This window comes from Stigmatopora argus, chromosome 4 (genome assembly GCF_051989625.1).
Source record: "Stigmatopora argus isolate UIUO_Sarg chromosome 4, RoL_Sarg_1.0, whole genome shotgun sequence".
Classification (NCBI taxonomy): Eukaryota; Metazoa; Chordata; class Actinopteri; order Syngnathiformes; family Syngnathidae; genus Stigmatopora; species Stigmatopora argus.
The window spans coordinates 22,811,707-22,830,348 of NC_135390.1; the positions used below are offsets into that span (position 1 = coordinate 22,811,707).

The window sequence follows — 18,642 nt, forward strand, 5'->3', positions numbered from 1 at the left end:
GAAGTGACCCAAATTGAGGAGGAAGTGACGTCATATGAACTCATTGCCCGCTACTGACAACAAAAGATGTCCATATGACTTAAGATAGAGGCGGAATCTCACGTAACGCCGCCATTGGCGGTGCTAAACGTCAATGGTGGCAAATAAGTCAACATATTGACCCCCCCCCCTGAAAAAAAGTGGTCCAATCCACATGAGATCCAGTTGCTGACCTGCCAATCAAACTAACTCAGGCCACACTTTGAGAACCACTGCTTTAAAAAGGCCTTAAAATGAAGCAAATAAGTACTTTAACCCTTCATAGGTCATGCTTGGCTGCCATTGACGGCGTTAGATGTCCACAGAATGACGTTCATTAACAGTTAAAATGGTCGCCAAGCCCTGTCAATGGCAGCCCGTCATAATTAGACTCCATAAGTGGATTTTAATAGTATTCATTTAGTTTTTGTCCGCCTGTGTTATTCATTTATAATTGTATATATTCAAATCAATTCAAAAAATAAACACATTTCAGGTCATGTAGGCCAAATTTTGATGCCAAATGTTAATATTGTGGCCTACATGAGCGAAAAATGTGACGTTTTTTTTATTTTTACGACCAAAAATAGTCACTCGCCCTACAGAGGGTTAAGGTACGTCGACAAAATGGGGAATAGAATAACTCCCCCCTTCAAAATAAAATAAAAAAGTGTGATGGATTCACATTTCGTATTGTCAAAGCATAATAAAAAGCATTAAATTATCAGCGGAAAGCCATTCACAACCCTCTTTTGGACCCGAGGTGATTGCACGGCGCGTCGCCGCTCCAAACGTCTCCCAAAAAAATACAAATAAAAAAACATTATGGCCGCGGGATAGTACAAAACCATCAAAATATTCAAGAATCAGAATCAAAAGTTCACATTTTTGTGCGCCGCCAGGTCAAAGGAAAAAAAAGCGGACAACGTAAAAGTGTCAAAGGTACGATACGTCTCTTATAAAGCAAACTTTTATAAAATATATATGCATATATATGTATAGAAAAGAAAAAAAAAGGGAAAAATATTTCTTGGCCTTTTCTTAGTAAAGCAAGCAACGGCTTTGAAAATAGCTGCTCCAAAAATGTGGTCAGAAAAAACGCAAATCTAGCGTACGGAATCGGAGCGGCGGCGGCGAAGATGGATGGACGAGAGGAGTGGCTCGCTTTAGGACGCTAAAGGACCGACGCAAGGCGGGCGGCGCGCCTTAGGAGAATATTCGGATGGCCTGTGACACCCGCGTGCGGCACACGGGGCACTCGGGGTGCTTGAGCTCGCAGATGCGGATGGCGCACTCCATGCAGAAGAGGTTGTGGCCGCACGGCACCAGCGCCGCCGTCACTTTGCTCTCGAAGCAGGTCATGCAGTCGCGCACGGACGGCGAAGGCGGCGAGTCGGGGGCCGGGAGACGGCCGGGGAAGCCGCCCTCGCCGGCCGAGGCCGGCTCGCTGTGGGCGCGGCGGGCCTGGCCCCGCGGCGAGGCGGGCCGGCCCATGGCCACCGCCGCCGCCGTCTCGGGCGAAAGCCCGCCCAGGGGCAGCGGGAGCCCCCCGAAGCTCTTGGAACGCTGCTGGCCGTAGAAGGCCATGGCCTTGGGGTAGTCGGGGGGCTGGCCCCAGCCGTCGGCGGGGAAGAAGGGGCGGGCCTTGTCGTAGAGGAGGCCATCGTCGTCGTTGGACTTGTCGTAGAGCCTCTCGCCCACGGCGGTCTTGTCGTAGACGCCGTCGCCGCCGCCCAGCTTGTCGTAGACGCCGTCGCCGCCGCCGAGTTTGTCGTAGAGCCCCTCGCCGACGCCGCCCAGCTTATCGTAGAGCCCCTCGCCGCTCCCGCCGCCCCCGATCTCGTCGTAGGCGCCCTCGCCCGCCAGGGCCTCGCAAAAGTTCTGGCGGTAGCTGCTCCCCAACGGTTTCCTCTGGAGCCCCCAGGCCTGGCGCAACCGGCTCTCGGCGGCCCCCCCGCCCTCGGGCCCCAGGCAGTCGTTCTCGTTGTTGTGCTCGTGCAGGCCCCCCGTGCGGAAGGCGATGTGCGCCTCGATCTCCTCGCGGGCACGCTCGGCGTTGCCCGGCGAGCCGGTGATCTCGAAGACCGGGTCCCGGTCCCGGCTGGGAGTGACGATGTAGGTGCAGGTCTGCTGCTGGATGCGCTTGATGGTGGAGCCCTTGGGGCCCACCACCAGGCCCACCACCCGGTAGGGAACCCGCACCTGGATGGTGGTCTGGCCCGGCAACGGGGCCGGCGGCGAGCCGCCGAAGGCCACGCCCAGTTTGTTGCGCGAGGCCCGTAGCATGGAGAAGTGCTCGGCCGCCGAGATGATCTCGCGGCGGGCCAGCGCCACGTCCTCCTTGCGCCCCGTGATCAGAAAGACGGGCTCCTCGCCTCGCACGGGGGTCTTGATGTACGTGTTGGTTTTGGCGCGCAAGGCTTTGATTTTGCAACCTGCAAAAAAAACCAGGACAAATACGCTCAGTGATGTCATCATTCAAAAAAGAACATAAAAATAGAAGGTAATCATCAAAATAATGATAAGCAAAGAATCGGGTGATTCAAACTTTACTTAGAAAAATAAATAGAATTTATAATTGATGCATTATGCAAAGTGTGTCAAAGTGGCGGCCTGGGGGCCAAATCTGGCCCGCCGCATCATTTTGTATGGCCCGGCAAAGTCAATCATGACTGCTAAGTTTCAGCTTTAGGATCAAATTCAAATGAAGAGTATAGATGTATATTACATTTCCTGATTTTCCCCCTTCTTAAATGAATAATTTTTTCATCCATTTTTTTCCTGTGTTTTTAGTTCAAAAATCATTTTGTAAAATATAAAAATATATTTAAAAAAAAGCTCAAATAAACATTGTTTTAGATCTATAAAAACGGAATATTCAGGGATTTTAATCCAGTTCTTTTAATCCATTTATTTTTTTTAAAAATCCTGATTTCCCCCCCTTTCTAATCAGTCATTGTCATTTTTTAATCCATTTTTTCTGTGTTTTTAGTTCAAAAATCATTTTGTAAAATCTAAAAATATATATATAAAAAGCTAGAGTTGATGTTAACGTGGCCCGTGACACCCTTGTATTACGCCAATCCCCTGACCCAAACCCCGTATCAAGCCAGAAAAAAAAATCTATTAAAAGCATAATAACTCAATTTGACTGAAATCTCAAAATAATAAGTCAATAAAAAACAAAATAACCTAAAAACAAATGAAATAATGATTCCCCCTAACAAACCCTGCCCCAAAAATAATAATAACAATAAAACACCTATATTGCCTGTCCTCTTTTTGTCAGGCCAATATTTTCATAAGCCCCTCCCACCCCCGCCAAATGTTTTGGACATTTCTCGCCGCGACATTTAAAGAAAGAAAGCAAACAAATGCACGTTTTGCACTCTTGACCTCTCCTTCAACTCGTGACCGACCGCGCCTTCCTCCATTTTTTTTTTGTTGCTCTCGAATGCATCGACCGGCCGTTGAGAAACAGACGGAGAGACAGCCAGCGCCCTGCCCGCTTCTTAAAGGGACAGCGCGCTAACCCCGACGCCGCTTTTTAACCGGGCCCACCCAAGCGTCTCTTAATGGCCGCAAACGAGGGTCCCGATCCCACCGTCACGGGGACGGACGTTCCTCGGACGAATTTGCCATCGCCGGGGCAGCGTTCTGAAAAGGGGATGACCGCCATTCGCCGGATGTCTTCGAGGTTAATTGGGGACGGTGTCGCCGGGGTGGGAAATGTGCCGTCTCGGAAAATGGATGGAGCCACTTCAACGGCTGGATTTTAGGCCATGGGATTCGTTAGCGGGCGTTGAATGGTACGTGTGGAGTCCAAAAACAAAATGGCCCAAATTTGGGGAGGTTTTGGAGCAATTTTCCCGGGTCCAACTTGAAAGGACAAAATAAAACCATTTCCAATGGCAAAAATACCGTATTTACTCACATATAAGCCGCACCCTTACAATTGTTGAATTTGACAATTTCTCGCGTATAAGCAGCCCCGCGTATAAGCCACACCCTTAAAATTGCCTTAAAATGGTTGAATCTGACAATTTCTCGCGTATAAGCTGCCCCGCGTATAAGCCACACCCTTAAAATTGCTTTAAAATGGTTGAATTAGACAATTTCTCGCGTATAAGCCTCACCCTTAAAATTGCCTTAAAATGGTTGAATCTGACAATTTCTCGCGTATAAGCTGCCCCGCGTATAAGCCACACCCTTAAAATTGCTTTAAAATGGTTGAATTAGACAATTTCTCGCGTATAAGCCGAACCCTTAAAATTGCCTTAAAATGGTTGAATTTGACAATTTCTTGCGTATAAGCCACCCCTTGATTCACAATTATCACTTTCATATTCATGGTTTTAATAGGGAGTATAAATGTGTTAGTTTGAAGGGAAAATCTTAAGAAAAACGTGCTATTTCTGAGATAGTGTATCAATCAAAAGCATGATTAGTGTCGATTTAAGGAATTAATTCATCCAGTAATGGTTGTTTTTTTCACTGCAAAACAGAAAATAACCAACAGATAGTAAATGTTACTTTGCCGACATCTACTGGTGAAAAAGAGTATAGTAAGTGCGCATATAAGCCGTACCCTTGATTCAGTCATCTTTTTTTTTTGTTACAAATACGTCTTATATGCCAGAAAATACGGTAATTGTTGATCTCATCCAATTCACGTAATTTAATATTCAAGACCCCGAAAACGTTCCACCAAAATTTGATAAAATATCCCCATTTTTTTCCAACGGCGTCATTCATTTCCAAAAAGGCAGAAAAATAACCCGCTATCAAAAAGAAGTAGCCCAAAAAATCAACGCCAGGTGCCAAAGAACGAAGAGAAAATGATCCAAAACTACAGGAAGTGACCCAGTTATGGCATCGAATCAACAGGAAATGATCCAAAACTTCAGGAGTGACCCGCAAATGTCTTAAAACCAACAGGAAATGATGAAATATAGACAGGAAATGCCCTAAAATCAATGGGAAATGATCCAAAAGTACAGGAAGTGACCCGCAAAGGTCGTCATCATCTCCGCCATAATCTGAAGCGTGTATATTTCTCCAATCCAATTTTTGTCTAGCGACTTTTATGCTACAAATCAAAACTCCAGTCCAGATTGACTCCAAAACCTTTGCATTTCAACGCTGTAAAAAATACAAACACCTCTGGCACAAATCACCTCCCATTTTTTAACGCTGTACAAAATACAAACGCCTCAGCCACAAATCACCCATTTTTTTGCGAATGAAATTTCTTTTTCCTCTAAAAACGGACCCCCCCCCCCGACAACAATCTACTCCATCCAAATTTTCTCCTTTCAATTTCAACATTTTCCCTCCAAATTTCAAGACTGAAAAAAAATTCAAGGCCCGGATTGACCTCTTCACCTTTCTACCACCAACAAAAAAAACCTTTCCAATCCCGAAATGGACACCACGACGGCACAAATTTCCCTCCCTGGAAAAATCTCGGGCGGAATTATCGATTTTTATGGCTTTTCTTTTTTTTCTCCTTAGGCTAAGCGACTAGCGTGTTAGCACGCCACCTTCTTTTGTCCAAATGTGTCAGTGGGCCACATAAACAAGCCCCCCAAAAACAGGAGCGGCAAGAGTAAGGCGGCCCCCTCTCCGCACGGCACACGTCCCCCCTTCCCTCCCACCCGCATTTACTCCCTCCCTCCCCCCCCAAAACCTCCCCCCCGACAAACACGCTGCCTTTTGAACAGTCTGGCGCGTCCCAGACGACAAAGAGCGCCGACGCTGGGGTCACAACGGCGGCGTGGCCGTCCTTCCACGACCCAAACGAGGCGTCGCGATGGACGGATGTTGACGGCAACTCGCCGAGAAGGAAAAGTGGGAGAATCGAGCCCCCCCCCCCCCAAATAAAAAGCACGACAACCACTCCCTTTCTTTGTTTACCCGGCCTCCCCTCCACCACAATAGACGTTGGATCCCGTCGGAAAGAGCGTTCCATCCCCGTCGGAACATCCAATATCATTCCTTCCCCGCCGGTTGTGACACGAGATGTCTCATCGGGCAAAAGCGGGAGGGTCGGCACCGGCCTCCCGCTGGAAACAGATGGGACGTCTAGTGGCGGAAAACAAATTTCCATCGGAGGCCTTGTTTTTTTGTTGTTGTTTTTTCCATTCGCACGTTGGCTGCCGTGACGGCGCGAGACGTCCCATCCGTTTGAAGCGGAGGGTCGGCAGCCGAGGGGGGAAAAGTTTAGCATCCCGCTTGATTTTTTTCCTGTAAATATATGCTAGGGTAATCCGCCGTTTTGCTAAAAAAAAAACGAACTTGCGGGTCCGGCTAAATACGTCCGCCATTGACAACAATAGACGTACGCTACGTTTAAAGTTAGCCGAGTATCTTGCCGTCTCTCCGAGTTCAGATAAATGGGACGTCTACTCGTGATGCATCGATTGGTGGGAGGGCGCAAAACTTCGCTTCTTTTCAATGCATTTCTGTCGCTGCCAACCTTCCGCTTCAAATGGGACGTCTACGAGCGATAGACCGATTGGCGGGAGGGCGCGTCTTGGCCAGAGGAAGAGCAAATTGCCTTTTTGAACTCAGGTGTCCAATCGGGAGGCCCGGCAGACCCAGCAGGTTTCAATTGGAAGGTTAGCAGATTGGATGCCGTTTCTCCGAGTTCAAATAAATGGGACAGGGACTTGATTAATCTGCGGGATGGTGCAAATTACATTTTTTTTTCAACTTTAGTTCATTAGCAGCTTGGAAACTAAGAAGGGAGGGACGCATCCCGGCTAGAAGAACTGAAATTTTTTTGAACGACCGGCCCGGGCCTTCCCCGTCCGAACGGATTGGACACTCCTGAACTCCAGTCATTTCAATTGCCACGTGATTGGCCGAGTACGGAGCCAAAGGAAGAAGAAAGAGGGAGAAAAAAAGTTTGAGAGGAAAGGCGTGCTCGCGTGGGTCGGGGTCGGGGGTTACCTTGCCTGCCCACGATCTCGGCCACATGCTCGGAGCTGGGCACCGGGACGCATTCGGTGATGTTGCAGCCGCGTCCTTTGGGTTCCCCGGACGAGACGTCGTAAAGGGCGCCGCCTCCTCCGACTCCGACTCCGACTCCGACTCCGACACCGACGCCGACGCCGACACCGCACAACTTGTTCTTGCCTTCCCCGCCCGGGCCATGATGGTGCTGGTGGAGGTTGTTGTTATTGTTGCTCCGGTCCTGGACCCCGGCGTTGGGCGCTCCTCCACCGCCGATGAGGACGACGCTCCCTCCTCCTCCACCACCTCCACCTCCTCCACCTCCACCACCACCACCACCTTCCTCGCTCTCACCGAGCCCCAAGAGCGACAGCTGCCCGAGCGCGACCCTGAGGGCGCGCGAGTCGTCCTCGTCGTCGTCCTGGGGCCCCGCCTCGCCCCCGAAGGCGGCCAGGTCGGTTCCGTAGCCGCCGCCTCCGCTGCCGCCGCCGCCGCTGCCGCCGCCCCCGACGCCGACGCCCCCGACGCCGCCGTTTTTCTCCATGATCCCCGCCAGCACCAGCAGGCTCGGCATGGCTAAACAAAAGAGTGGCGCGAGACAAAGACGACGAGGAAAGAAAGAGACTGGAAGAGAGAGAAACAGCCTCCTCGCGGCCGCCTCCTTCCAGCAGGGCCCCCCTCCTCCTCCTCCTCCTCCTCTCCCCCTGCCTCCCCCTGCCCCCTCTCGCCCGTTCTCTGCGCTAGTCCCTCCCACGGACCGCCCCTCCCTACCCAGATCCCACCCTTCCTCCCCCCCCCCCCCCCCACCTACGCTAGGCCAGCTCCGCTTGAATAAAAAAAAAAAAAAAGCTCCGGGTGGGCACCGGTCGCTTCAGGCCGCCGGCTGCGCTTGCTCTTCCCCGGGATGGACCCGCTAGTCCCCCCGGGGGGGGGGGTGGCGGAGTCTGATGTATACTTAAGCTCCGCCCAGTCTGGGTCCTCTAGGCCGCTCCCCCTTCTTCATCCTCATGCTCCAAACCAAGCATGTATATTCTGTACATATACACACTACTACTATTATTTTTTTAAAGAGATAGTCATAGCTCGTTTTGTGACCACCATACATTATTTATGTTTTTCAAATGCATGCTTAAATTATAACCTAGGTCTTTTTTTTAATGGCGTCTCCTAGCCAGAGGCGCTCCTGGATAATTCTGCACTCTGGGTGTACACTACTCCCCCTCCCCCCTCAATGTACTGGCACAACAATACATTTTTTTATGTTTATCAAATACGCGCAGGTCGTCTTAATTTTGGAAAAAAATGAATATGCCACAAACATCAATGTGAATTGTACAAACCCTGAACCAGCTCGGTAGAATTGAAATTTGGGGAGGGTTCTCGCGTGCCCCCAAATAGATTGCACCCCGGGCGGTTACCCACATTGCCCATAGCAAAAACCGGCCCCAACTTTAGCAAAAAAAAAAGCCAATTTGAGACGAATAGTAGAAAAAAAAATAGCCAAAATATAAACAACAATGTAAATGGCACCAACCCCGAATCTCCAAAATAAAATGGAATCAATAAAAATAATAAAATATTGAACAATCTGGATTTCGTTCTCAGACTTTAGCCGATGTTTTAGATATCTTTCACCCTTTTGGCATTAAGAGAGGGAAAAAAAATATAAAGTTGCGCTGTAGTATAAATTGCATTTTTGGAAAGGCACATTTTTATTTTATCGGAAACCAAAAACAAACAAAAAGTAAAAATAGTCAAATGTAAACTAATAGGCGCAGTAGACAGCTGATAATGTTTCAGATAATTCTAGCCTTATAAAAACATAACAGGCTTCTGATGAGTGGCAGGCCCAGTCAAAATGTGAAAAAAAGTGCGATTTATAGTCCAGAAAATACAGTCAGTTGGATTAAAGTGAAACAAAAACGAGACCTTTCTGGCCTTCCGCGATGCAAAATAATCCACTATTTCATCTTAACAAATTGCTTATAGTAAGAAAATATATTATTATTGGATGCAGTACACTTTACTAACGCTAGGGGAGGCAGCAAAGTGATCGGACGGTGTACGCCGCTAATTGGACATACAGGTGGGCCATAATAATAATGGGGGGAAAGCAATGAAAGCAAGCTAACAGACCATTTGGAATTATTTCATAAGTATTGATGGACAAAATATAATACTATATGATTCAGATATTTCTTAGGCCAGCAGAGAAGGCCTTGAAGGCCCTGACGGGCCGCCACTGCCTAAACCAGGGGTTGGGAACCTTTTTTGACGAAGAGAGCCAAAAACAATTCATATTTTCCAATACCATACTACAAATTTAAAAGTCAAAATACATACATGTAAACGAGTGACTTTTCAATTTTTTTTAGTAAGTTCACCACTTTTAAAGTGGAAAAAAACTGAATATTTTTTCAAAGATTCTTATACTGTTGCTAATCAATGAGAGGATGCATTCCAGAAGAGTCTACTGCGAAAAAAAATGAAGATTAAAGCAGTTCTAGATGTAATATCTCAGTTCTGTCACCAGCGATTTCCATATTTGAGCTCACAGGTTAGCAAAGAGCCAGATGCACCCATCAAAAGAGCCACATGTGGTTCCCGAGCCATAGGTTCCCTACCCCTGGCCTAAACCTTACCCCAAAATGCCCAATAATCTCCAAGGGGTGATTGCTTTTGGTCGCTAATCCCCATTTATAAAAAAAAAAAAAGAGCCAATCCAGTGGAGAAAAGGATGACATCATCATCCGTCGCCCTCCTCACTCTTGTTTTTTTTTTTTTTTTTTTCCTCCGTGGTACCAAATAACAAGCGAGCACGGATGCGGGGGTGTCCGCCCACCTCGCGTAGCTAGCCACGCTTTGCGGCAGGCACCACGTTGTCGTCTCCGCATGAGGATGTTATGTATAGACCGGTTGGGGGGGGGGGGGGGGGGGGGGGCTGGCACCGGAAGGAGAGGGAGGGGGCGCTGTCTGCCTATATAATATATATATACAATGTATAAATGAGGAGGGGGGAGGGAGTTGTCAGACTGCAGACGCTATGCTGCGGGAGGGGTCGTGTACGACCATCCATGCCCCGCCACCACCCACCCCTGAAAAAAAAGCCCGTTGGAGCATCATGGGCGAACAAAAGAAGCCCTTTTTGCCTCCAGAAGATGTCCTCTGACGCTCCGGCCACGCCTGACGGGTGGACGGAGCCCACGTGGAGCAAAGGAGGGCGAAAATGTAAAAGAATTTGCCACTTTTTGGCTTTTGGAGATTGTTGCTTCGCTCTGCGTTTCGGTTGCAGCCGTCGGAGGAGGGATTTTTTTTTCCAGGATGGCCGGGAATGACGAGGCAAACTCAGGACGCGGGAGGCAGGAGGAACATGACACTAGGGCTCCTGGATCGTGTACCTCCCTCCCTCCCTCTCTTTCCTCCCTCCCTGCCTCCCTAAAATGTTTTCCATCTCCACGCGCGTTCAAAAAAAATTAATGAATTGTAAAAAGCGGATGTCGGAGGCAGCGCGCCGTTCAAAACTAAACCGTTCAGGCCTACAAAGTCATCTAAGGCGCACGTGGTAATATTGACAGAAAACTTTGGGATATTATGTCATATCAGTGGTTAAAGTGTGTCAAAGTGGCGGCCCGGGGGCTAAATCTGGCCCGCCGCGTCATTTTGTGCGGCCCGGGAAAGTCAATGATGAGTGGCGACTTTCTGTTTTAGGATCAAATTAAAATGAAGAGTATAGATGGATATTGAATTTCCCCCTTTTAAATCAATCGTTGTCATTTTTTCATCCATTTTTTCTGTGTTTTAGTTCAAAAATCATTTTGTAAAATTTAAAAGCTAAAATAAACATTGTTTTAGATCTATAAAAAACTGAATATTCAGGGCTTTTAATCCATTTATTAAAAAAAAATTCTAAATATTATATCTAAAATGGTCTGGCCCACATTGTAAAATCTAAAAATATATTTAAAAAAAGCTAAAATAAACACAGTTTTAGAACTATAAAAAAACGGAATATTCAGGGATTTTAATCCAGTTCTTTTAATCCATTTATTAAAAAAACATCGAAATAATATATCTAAAATGGTCCAGCCCACGTGAAATCGAGTTGACGTTAACGCAGCCTGCGAACCAACCCGAGTCCGACACCCTTGGGTTAGGGCGTCCGCCTCACCGTTCTGAGATGGAGGGTTCGATCCCCGGTCGGTTCCGTCCTTCCCGTGAGGAGTTAGCCTGGTTTGCGTGGCTTTTCTCCGGGTACTCCCACAATCCAAAATTAGCTACCATGCTTAAGCTAGCTGTTTGGACACTCTAAATTACCCCTGGCTACGATTAGTTGCCGGTTTGTCTATTTATGCCCTGCGATTGGCCGGCTACCCGTTCGGGGCATCCCATAAATGAGTGCGATTGGCCAATCGTAATGTAACACAATTTAGATCTCATGAAGTTATATAAATAGTCTTAATATGACCGCTACGTCTTTGGCGATGACGGAAAAGTTTCCTAAAATAACAATTTCAATCTCCTGTTATGATGACTTTAGTCTGGTAATATGTGACCTTTGACCTCTCCTGTTGTCTATTGCTAACTACCACAGCGCCTCCTCGTGTACAGTATCAATGTAGAAAATGTCATACAAATAAACTTCCAATTTTCACCAGGAGCAGGTGAATAATCACAGTCTAGACGGGGGCCGAGTGGGCGGAGCCAAGCGGGGAGCCGCCGCTCGCGCTCCTCCAAGGCGCCGCCGCTTTGCGTGTGAGCTCGGGATTAGCACGGGAGGCGGTGGGGCTTGTTGGCGGGGGTTCCTGCCCCAAACCCCCACCCCCCCCACCCCACCACCCCAACACTCCTCCGGCTTTCCGATTGGGCGCCGGCTGGAAGGACAGGAAAGACCCGATCGATGCAAACGGCCGCGATCGGGTTTCACCGGCACACAACTTGCTAACGGGGACCAAAAATGGCCGACCCGGCCCATCCACGTCAAATATGATTGGCATGTTAATGTTCCAAAAGCTTTTTCAGTGTTTATTGAACACAAAAAGAAAGAAAACATATTTAAAAAAACAACAACTGGTACTTTTATTCATTTTCTGGACCCCTTATCCTCATGAGAGTCACAGGGGGTGCTGGAGCCTATCCCAGTGAACTTTGATTCGGTGACCAGCCAATTGCAGAGTGCGAGGAGGCAAAGAACAGCCAATCAGAGCTAGGGGCGATTTAGAGTGCTAAATTAGCCTAGCATGCATGTTTTTGGAATGTGAGGAAAGCGGAGTACCTGGAGAAAACCCACGCAGGCAAGACCGACCTGGAATCGAACCCAGAATGGTGAGGCCGACCTGCTCGCCAAATGAATGAATGATACTACATGAAAGAAGACCTTTTGATAATATGACATTTTTTCTGTGTTTTTTAGTTCAAAAATCATTTTGTAAAATCAAAAAAAAAAATCTAAAATAAACTTTGTTTTAAATCTATAAAAAAAGGAATATTCAGGGCTTTTAATCCAGTTATTTTATTCCATTTATAAACAAAAAAATCTAAATATTCTATCTAAAACGGTCCGGCCCACATGAAATGAAGTTGACGTTAACGCGGCACCCTTGTGCTAAATCGTCCATAGCGCCAGTGCCAATGATTGGTTGGCGCCACGGAAAATCCTTCATTCATTTATTATCCTCACAAGGGTCGCAGGTTGGACTTTTTGGCAGAGTAGTTGGCCCACGTCGAGGAGATCCTCCCGAGTGTGCTCGTGTTACAGATTGGGACCATCTGGCCGTCAGAGTGGTGGTCCCCACTGTCCTTTCTTTGCCTGATGAAAGACATCATTGGCTTAACGCCCCCCCTCCCACACACACACACCCACCCCTAAACCCCTCCCCTTCTCCCAAGCCACCTCCCGTCCACATTCGCACATACACACTTACGTCCTTTGTTTGTCCAGCGGTGGCGGGCTTTTTCAAAGATGGTGGCAGATGTCCACTTGGGGGTCCGGGGACGCGTGGACGCTCCCGCAAAATGTGGCCGGGGGCCCGTGACCCCCAGGGGGGGGTCGCTCGACGTCAACCTTCCGCCACCAACTCGTCACGGGACGCTTGATCGAAAAAATTAAGACGTTCGTACGTTTTGGACTGCACTTTTCGGACAGATGTTGCATCAATTTACTAATTTGAAAGGAGGGTTATGAATTAAAGCAATTTTTTTTGGTCGTTTTGTGTTATTTGGATGTGAATGCGGATTTGTATCGGCGTGTGGATGCGTATTGGGTGCGCGATAATGCGGGTGTTGCCGTCATGTGGGAATATGAGTCAGCCCCGATGACCTCATTGCTTTTTGCGGCTGTTGGGTCATTGGCCACGCCCCCTTGGTGAGGAAGATGAAAGCTCCTTCCTGGATGCCGATGACCTCATACATACACACACACACACACACACACACACGAGGATCGAATATGATGTCACGATTGAAAATAGCTTATGCACTCAAAATCATTGGCCAATTTTTCAACTCGAATCAAAAGTCAGAGAAAAAATTTATATTAATTAATAATGTATATATTTTTTTAAACGACATGACATCCTCACAGGAAATAAATTCAGAACTTTAATCTGTCAGAGAAAAATTTATATTAATTAATAATGTATATATTTTTTTAAAACGACATGACATCCTCACAGGAAATAAATTCAGAACTTTAATCTGTAACATTTGAATTGAATTAAAATAAAATTCAGATACAATGATAATATATTCATACAAAAAAGTTTAACAGTAAACAATACTGTTATATATATATACATATATATATATATATATATATATATATATATATATATATATATATATATATACACACATATATATATATATATATATATATATATATATATATATATATATATATATATATATATATATACATATATATGCATACACCTAAAAAATATATAAATTTTTGGGGGGGTGTATGTGTATATATATATATATATATAAATATATATATAGTTATATATATTTATATATATATACATATATATACGTATATATACGTATACACATATATATATATACACACACATATACAACGATGAATAAAGTTATCCAATCCAATACGACATAAAATTTACAGTTCATAAATATGACCCCTACAGACACACTATTTTTTAGAAAAAAATGAAATTCATTCACCAGAAATGAACAAGGAACCTGATTTTATTCTGAAAAAACAAATGTTATCGATTCATTTTTTTTTCAACGGCGGAACGTCCACCAACGTCTATTAAAGGAACACGTGTGTCCCTGATTGCCAATTACGTCCGCCAGGTGGCGCTGTCTAATTAAGTCAATCCCTTCAGCCTTGTGCTTTTCTCCCTCGACGTGTTTGTGTTTGTTTTGCCGTCGGCGTTTCACGATATCAGACTTTATTTTGTGAGTTTTGCCTTCTTCTTGGCCGGATTTCAACGGATTTGTTATGTAAGCGTCCAGTCCAGGCGGCGTGGCTCTTTTTCGGATGCGTGGAAGCCAAACGCGCCGCGTGGCGACGACGACGACAACGACGACAACGACGACAACGACGACGAAGACTACGAGCAGCCTACGGAAGCTTCCGGAAATCTCAGGTGAGCCTTGTCACTATTTGGACGAAAAGTATAGTCCGTCTGAGACGTCTTTATTTCATTTTCAAGCGTTGACAGTAGTTGTTGTGGAATTGGCATGATTTTTAGTTGGGGTGACGTCATCAACCCTGCGACTGAGTGTGCGTAATTGAATGTTGTGAGGTGTAGGGATACTTCTTCGCCGCCTGGGGGCGTCAGAGCACAGGCAAAGATATCAACTAAAGGAGAAATCATGGAAGGAAATCGATTAAATGAATTAGCAAAGTTCGGCTACCAAAAAAAACGAAACTTATAAACTAATGAGAATATCTCATATTTCCCCCCCCCCCCTAAATCGCCTGTTAAAGTCCACAACATTCTATGTTACGGTGTATTTTGTGTTGATGCACTTACCAGTAATGAATGCATCTATATATTTCGATAACTGTCAATAATGTCTTTATAAAGCATGTAAATTTGACTTCAATAAATTAGTCACTGACTAAAAGGTGATAAATGAACATGGTTGAAATTTTAATAAACGTTTTAATAAAATAAATATATTAAAAGTAATATATTTATTAAAAAAACATGCGTGCAAACAAAACTGAATTTGACAAAATGCTAAGGTGATACAAAAGCACTAAATAAAATAATTTAATATCCGATAAAGTCATTTTATACAATTGAAGAAATAAAGGATGAAACCTAACAACAATGTCGAAAGGTTTGTTAAAAAGTGTCATTAAATTCATTAATAATTCAATTATACTCATTAAAATCGACTCGAAATTGGACCACCGCTGCCAAGCTCCCTGTCCAAATGAATTGGACGTCTTTCCCCGTCGATGAGATTGTGCTGATCAATTATTGGGTTTGAAATAATCAAACTTTGCTTCTTAGTGCAAAAAAAAAAAGTTTGAAAAAAATAAGTCTGGGTGGCAAACTGGAAAATGCTTTTTTTTTTCCACTCTACGTTTTTCTTTTCTTTTTTTTCTTTTCTAAACACACATTTCCTTTTCAAGCTGACATTCCTACGAATGAGTGAGTAAACGAGCGAGTGAGTCACGGAGCGGCGACACACCTTTACCGACGCAAGCCCGGGGAATGCGGCGGGCGTTCTTCGTCCTCGCTGCTGTTTGCCTTTCGCCTCGTTTGACTTGTTTAATAGAGAAAGTCTCACCTTAGTTATCACCTTTGCACTTTTCACGTCACCCGTTGTGCTTAACCGCCAAATCAAACCGTCAATCGAAGGGCAAGAAAAGAGTTTGGGTTGAAATTTAACCGGACATTTTAAGGCTCATTTGAATCATCATTTTGATAATCGTCCAATCAATACTTCTCTTTAGAAACTAATAGTTGTGACTGAGCACGCTGTAAGATTTGTAAACGGCTACTAAATATAGGATTGTCAAGTCAATTTAATGGTTATACAGTGGTACCTCGACATACGATGGTAATTTGTTCCGAGACTGAGATGGTATGTCGAGCTTTTCGTCACTCCAGCGAACGTTTCCCATTGAAATGAATTGAAAACAAATTCTGAAACTCTCTGAAAAAACACCAAAAACAGGATATTGGATTGGAAAAAATGTTTGATTTCTTCTAATTTGCCATCTATTAACAAAGTAACACATAACTAGTGTTTTAATAGTCATAAAATGTGTTTAATAGAACTAAAATTGGGCGGGGTTGTGTGCACGAGTATACTTCATGACCCAGAAAGCCCTCTTTTTGCCCGCGCATGCGCGTTGTGCGTTTCCTGGTGGAAACTCGTCCGAATAAATCGTTCAGTCCTCGTAGATATAGTAGTTATACACAAAAGAGATGTGGCAAAAAAGAGTGCGCTATAATGATAAACCGCCTCTCATGTCCTGGCCACCTGGCTTCGTCGCATCTTGAAATTTTAATCGTATCGCGAGCAAATTATTTGATCGAAATTTTCGTCGTACCACTGTAGCAGTAGTACTTTTTTTCCTCGACACATTTCCCGGCTAACTCTTTATCGGCAGATTCTCCGACACTGCTGCAAAAATAAGCCATGGGGACATCCCTAATGTGTATACTATATACAACTTGTTGGCAGGAGCAACTGTATGGGATGCATCACCCTTTTGATCAATGATCACGCCCCTTGTCACTTGCTTCCCTTTCTCTTAAACAAGGAGGTGTGTGTGTAAGTGTGGAAGTGTGTGTGGTTATGTTAGATAAAGCTCAACAGCTGCACACACACACGGATGGGCGCGGCAGGCCGGCAGGCAGGCAGGCAGGGCGACTCCTCCTAGTCGCCTCCCTCTTTTCCTCGTAACCCGGAAAGTCGTCCGTGGACTTTTCCAGGCGTGAACACATTCTCGTGAGAAGTCAGCCAGCCAGCCAGCGAGCGAGCGAGGCCTCTCGCTCTTCTTTTTCTTCTTCTTCTTCTCCTCCTCCACGCCGCTCTCGTCCGGCAATCCTGCCTGCCTTCCTGCCTTCCGTCCAATCCTAAAAGGTAAGCGGCGCACTGACACCCCCCCCACACACACACTTTTTAAAGCCCAAAAGCTGAAGAGAAGAGCCTAAAGGAGCACTTTGGCGTAGGAACGAGCACTTTAGCGAGCGGAGCGTGGGCGTGGGCCATCGCGTGGCTCGGACGGTGGGTGGCCGGCCGGCCGATTGGACGGCCCGCTTTGGACGCCCACTCGCTGAAAAGTGCTCCATTCCCCCCCCAAGGCAAAAAAATGATAGGAGTTGTTGAATTTGGAAGTGTTCTTTTTAAAAAAAAAAAGATTAATTGGACTTTTTTTTCCTAAAAGTTGGACTGGAGTTTTGCCCGTTGTTTTCGCCATCAATATTAGAATGTCGCCGTTTGTCGCCAAAAGTGGTGGAAATGGTCCGATGGGAGGGAAAAGGTCGAAATGTGGCGTCGTGCTTGTTTCCAATTCAATTATCATGTCGTGCGTTGATATCGTTAGCGCTTTTGCTAACGACCACAGCGCCTAGCAATGGAAGATGAATGGAAACGGTGCGCTGCTGCCACCTAGTGGCCCATTTGGCTCCTTATTCTTTTCTCCAAGCTTGAAATTCACAGTAAAGTAGGGGTCGGGAATCTTTTTGACAGAGAGAGCCCTAAACAATTCATATTTTCTAATGTTATTTCTTGAGAGCCATTCTCAGAATTGAAAAGTAAAAATACATGAAAATGTGTGATTTTTTTTGTCATTTCGCCACTTTTATAGTACAAAAAGTCTCTGAATTCTTCTGACAACTTTGTTATGCTGTTGCTAATAAATCAGTATCAATTATATTATGCACGGGACTCCGCTCTCTCACCAGTGATTTCCATATTTTAATTCACAGGTTAGTGAAGAGCCATATGCACCCATAGAAAGAGCCACATATGGCTCCTGAGCCATAGGTTTCCTACCCATGATGAAAAGGAACCTTTTTACTCATGTTTTTTTAATGGAATAGTCGATCCGTTCAACTTCAATTTGGTGTCAATTATTTTGTTTAACCATTCCACAAATATCATTGGATTTGTTAACTCCCAAAAAATAATTTTCAGTGAAATGAAATCTTTGACCGTCAATGACTTGAAAATATTCGAATCCCAAAACAATTTCACAAATATGTATTTGCCAAGAAACAAATGCGATGAGGACTTTTGGTGTTCTTTTTTCGATCCTGTTGAAATGTGCCGGGCAGGAAGCTTGCGTGTTTCCCTCCCGCCTTTCTGGCCAGAATAATAGTCGTAGTAAAAAAGTAAGAATAACAGCCCTGTTCAGTTTACAGCCTTAGGCTTGTGGAAAGTTTTCACTCCAACAACAAGAAAAAAAAGAAAAAGATCTCCCATGTCTGTGCAAAAAGAGTATACATTTTTCCAACTTGGATTTTTGGTCAACAAAGGCATACTTTACATTGAATTTGGATCATTTGTTTAGGAAAGAAAAGGTCGTGAAAGCGAATAGTCAATGGGAGAGCCGCTCTATCGCGACCATTTCAAAATAAAATACAGGATGCTTGCAAGATGAACATTTTTTTGAGATTTGGCTTTTCGTCACTTGGAATTTTCCCATCGAGGCTCGGATATTTTGTACCG

The 18,642-nt window shown here is 45.3% G+C and overlaps 2 protein-coding genes across 3 annotated transcripts in view; one reads left to right on the forward strand and one right to left on the reverse strand.

The window, feature by feature from the left end:
• Positions 1–693: 693 nt before the first annotated feature.
• On the reverse strand, positions 694–7,647 carry mex3a (mex-3 RNA binding family member A). The gene is made up of 2 exons (XM_077599181.1): positions 6,973–7,647; positions 694–2,453 (listed from the first exon to the last, which is right to left on the reverse strand). Exons 1-2 carry the CDS (start codon positions 7,547–7,549, stop codon positions 1,225–1,227), a joined length of 1,806 nt encoding a protein of 601 aa, XP_077455307.1. The 5' UTR covers positions 7,550–7,647; the 3' UTR covers positions 694–1,224.
• Positions 7,648–14,274: 6,627 nt separating this feature from the next.
• Positions 14,275–18,642, forward strand: part of LOC144072876 (lamin-A-like) — a 32,072-nt gene continuing 27,704 nt past the window's right edge. The window contains exon 1 of one of the 2 annotated variants that reach the window (XM_077598241.1): positions 14,275–14,588. The gene's annotated coding sequence lies outside the window, so the exon portion shown is untranslated. Of the gene's footprint in view, positions 14,589–16,891; positions 17,053–18,642 lie in introns of those variants that run through there. The other variant, XM_077598242.1, reaches the window with a different exon arrangement.

Coding starts and splice junctions, on each gene's coding strand:
- mex3a (XM_077599181.1), bottom strand. CDS start 7,549: ATGCCGAGCCTGCTGGTGCTGGCGGGGATCATGGAGAAAAACGGCGGC. Junction 2,454..6,972: donor CGAGATCGTGGGCAGGCAAG/GTAACCCCCGAC, acceptor TTTTTTTTGCAG/GTTGCAAAATCAAAGCCTTG.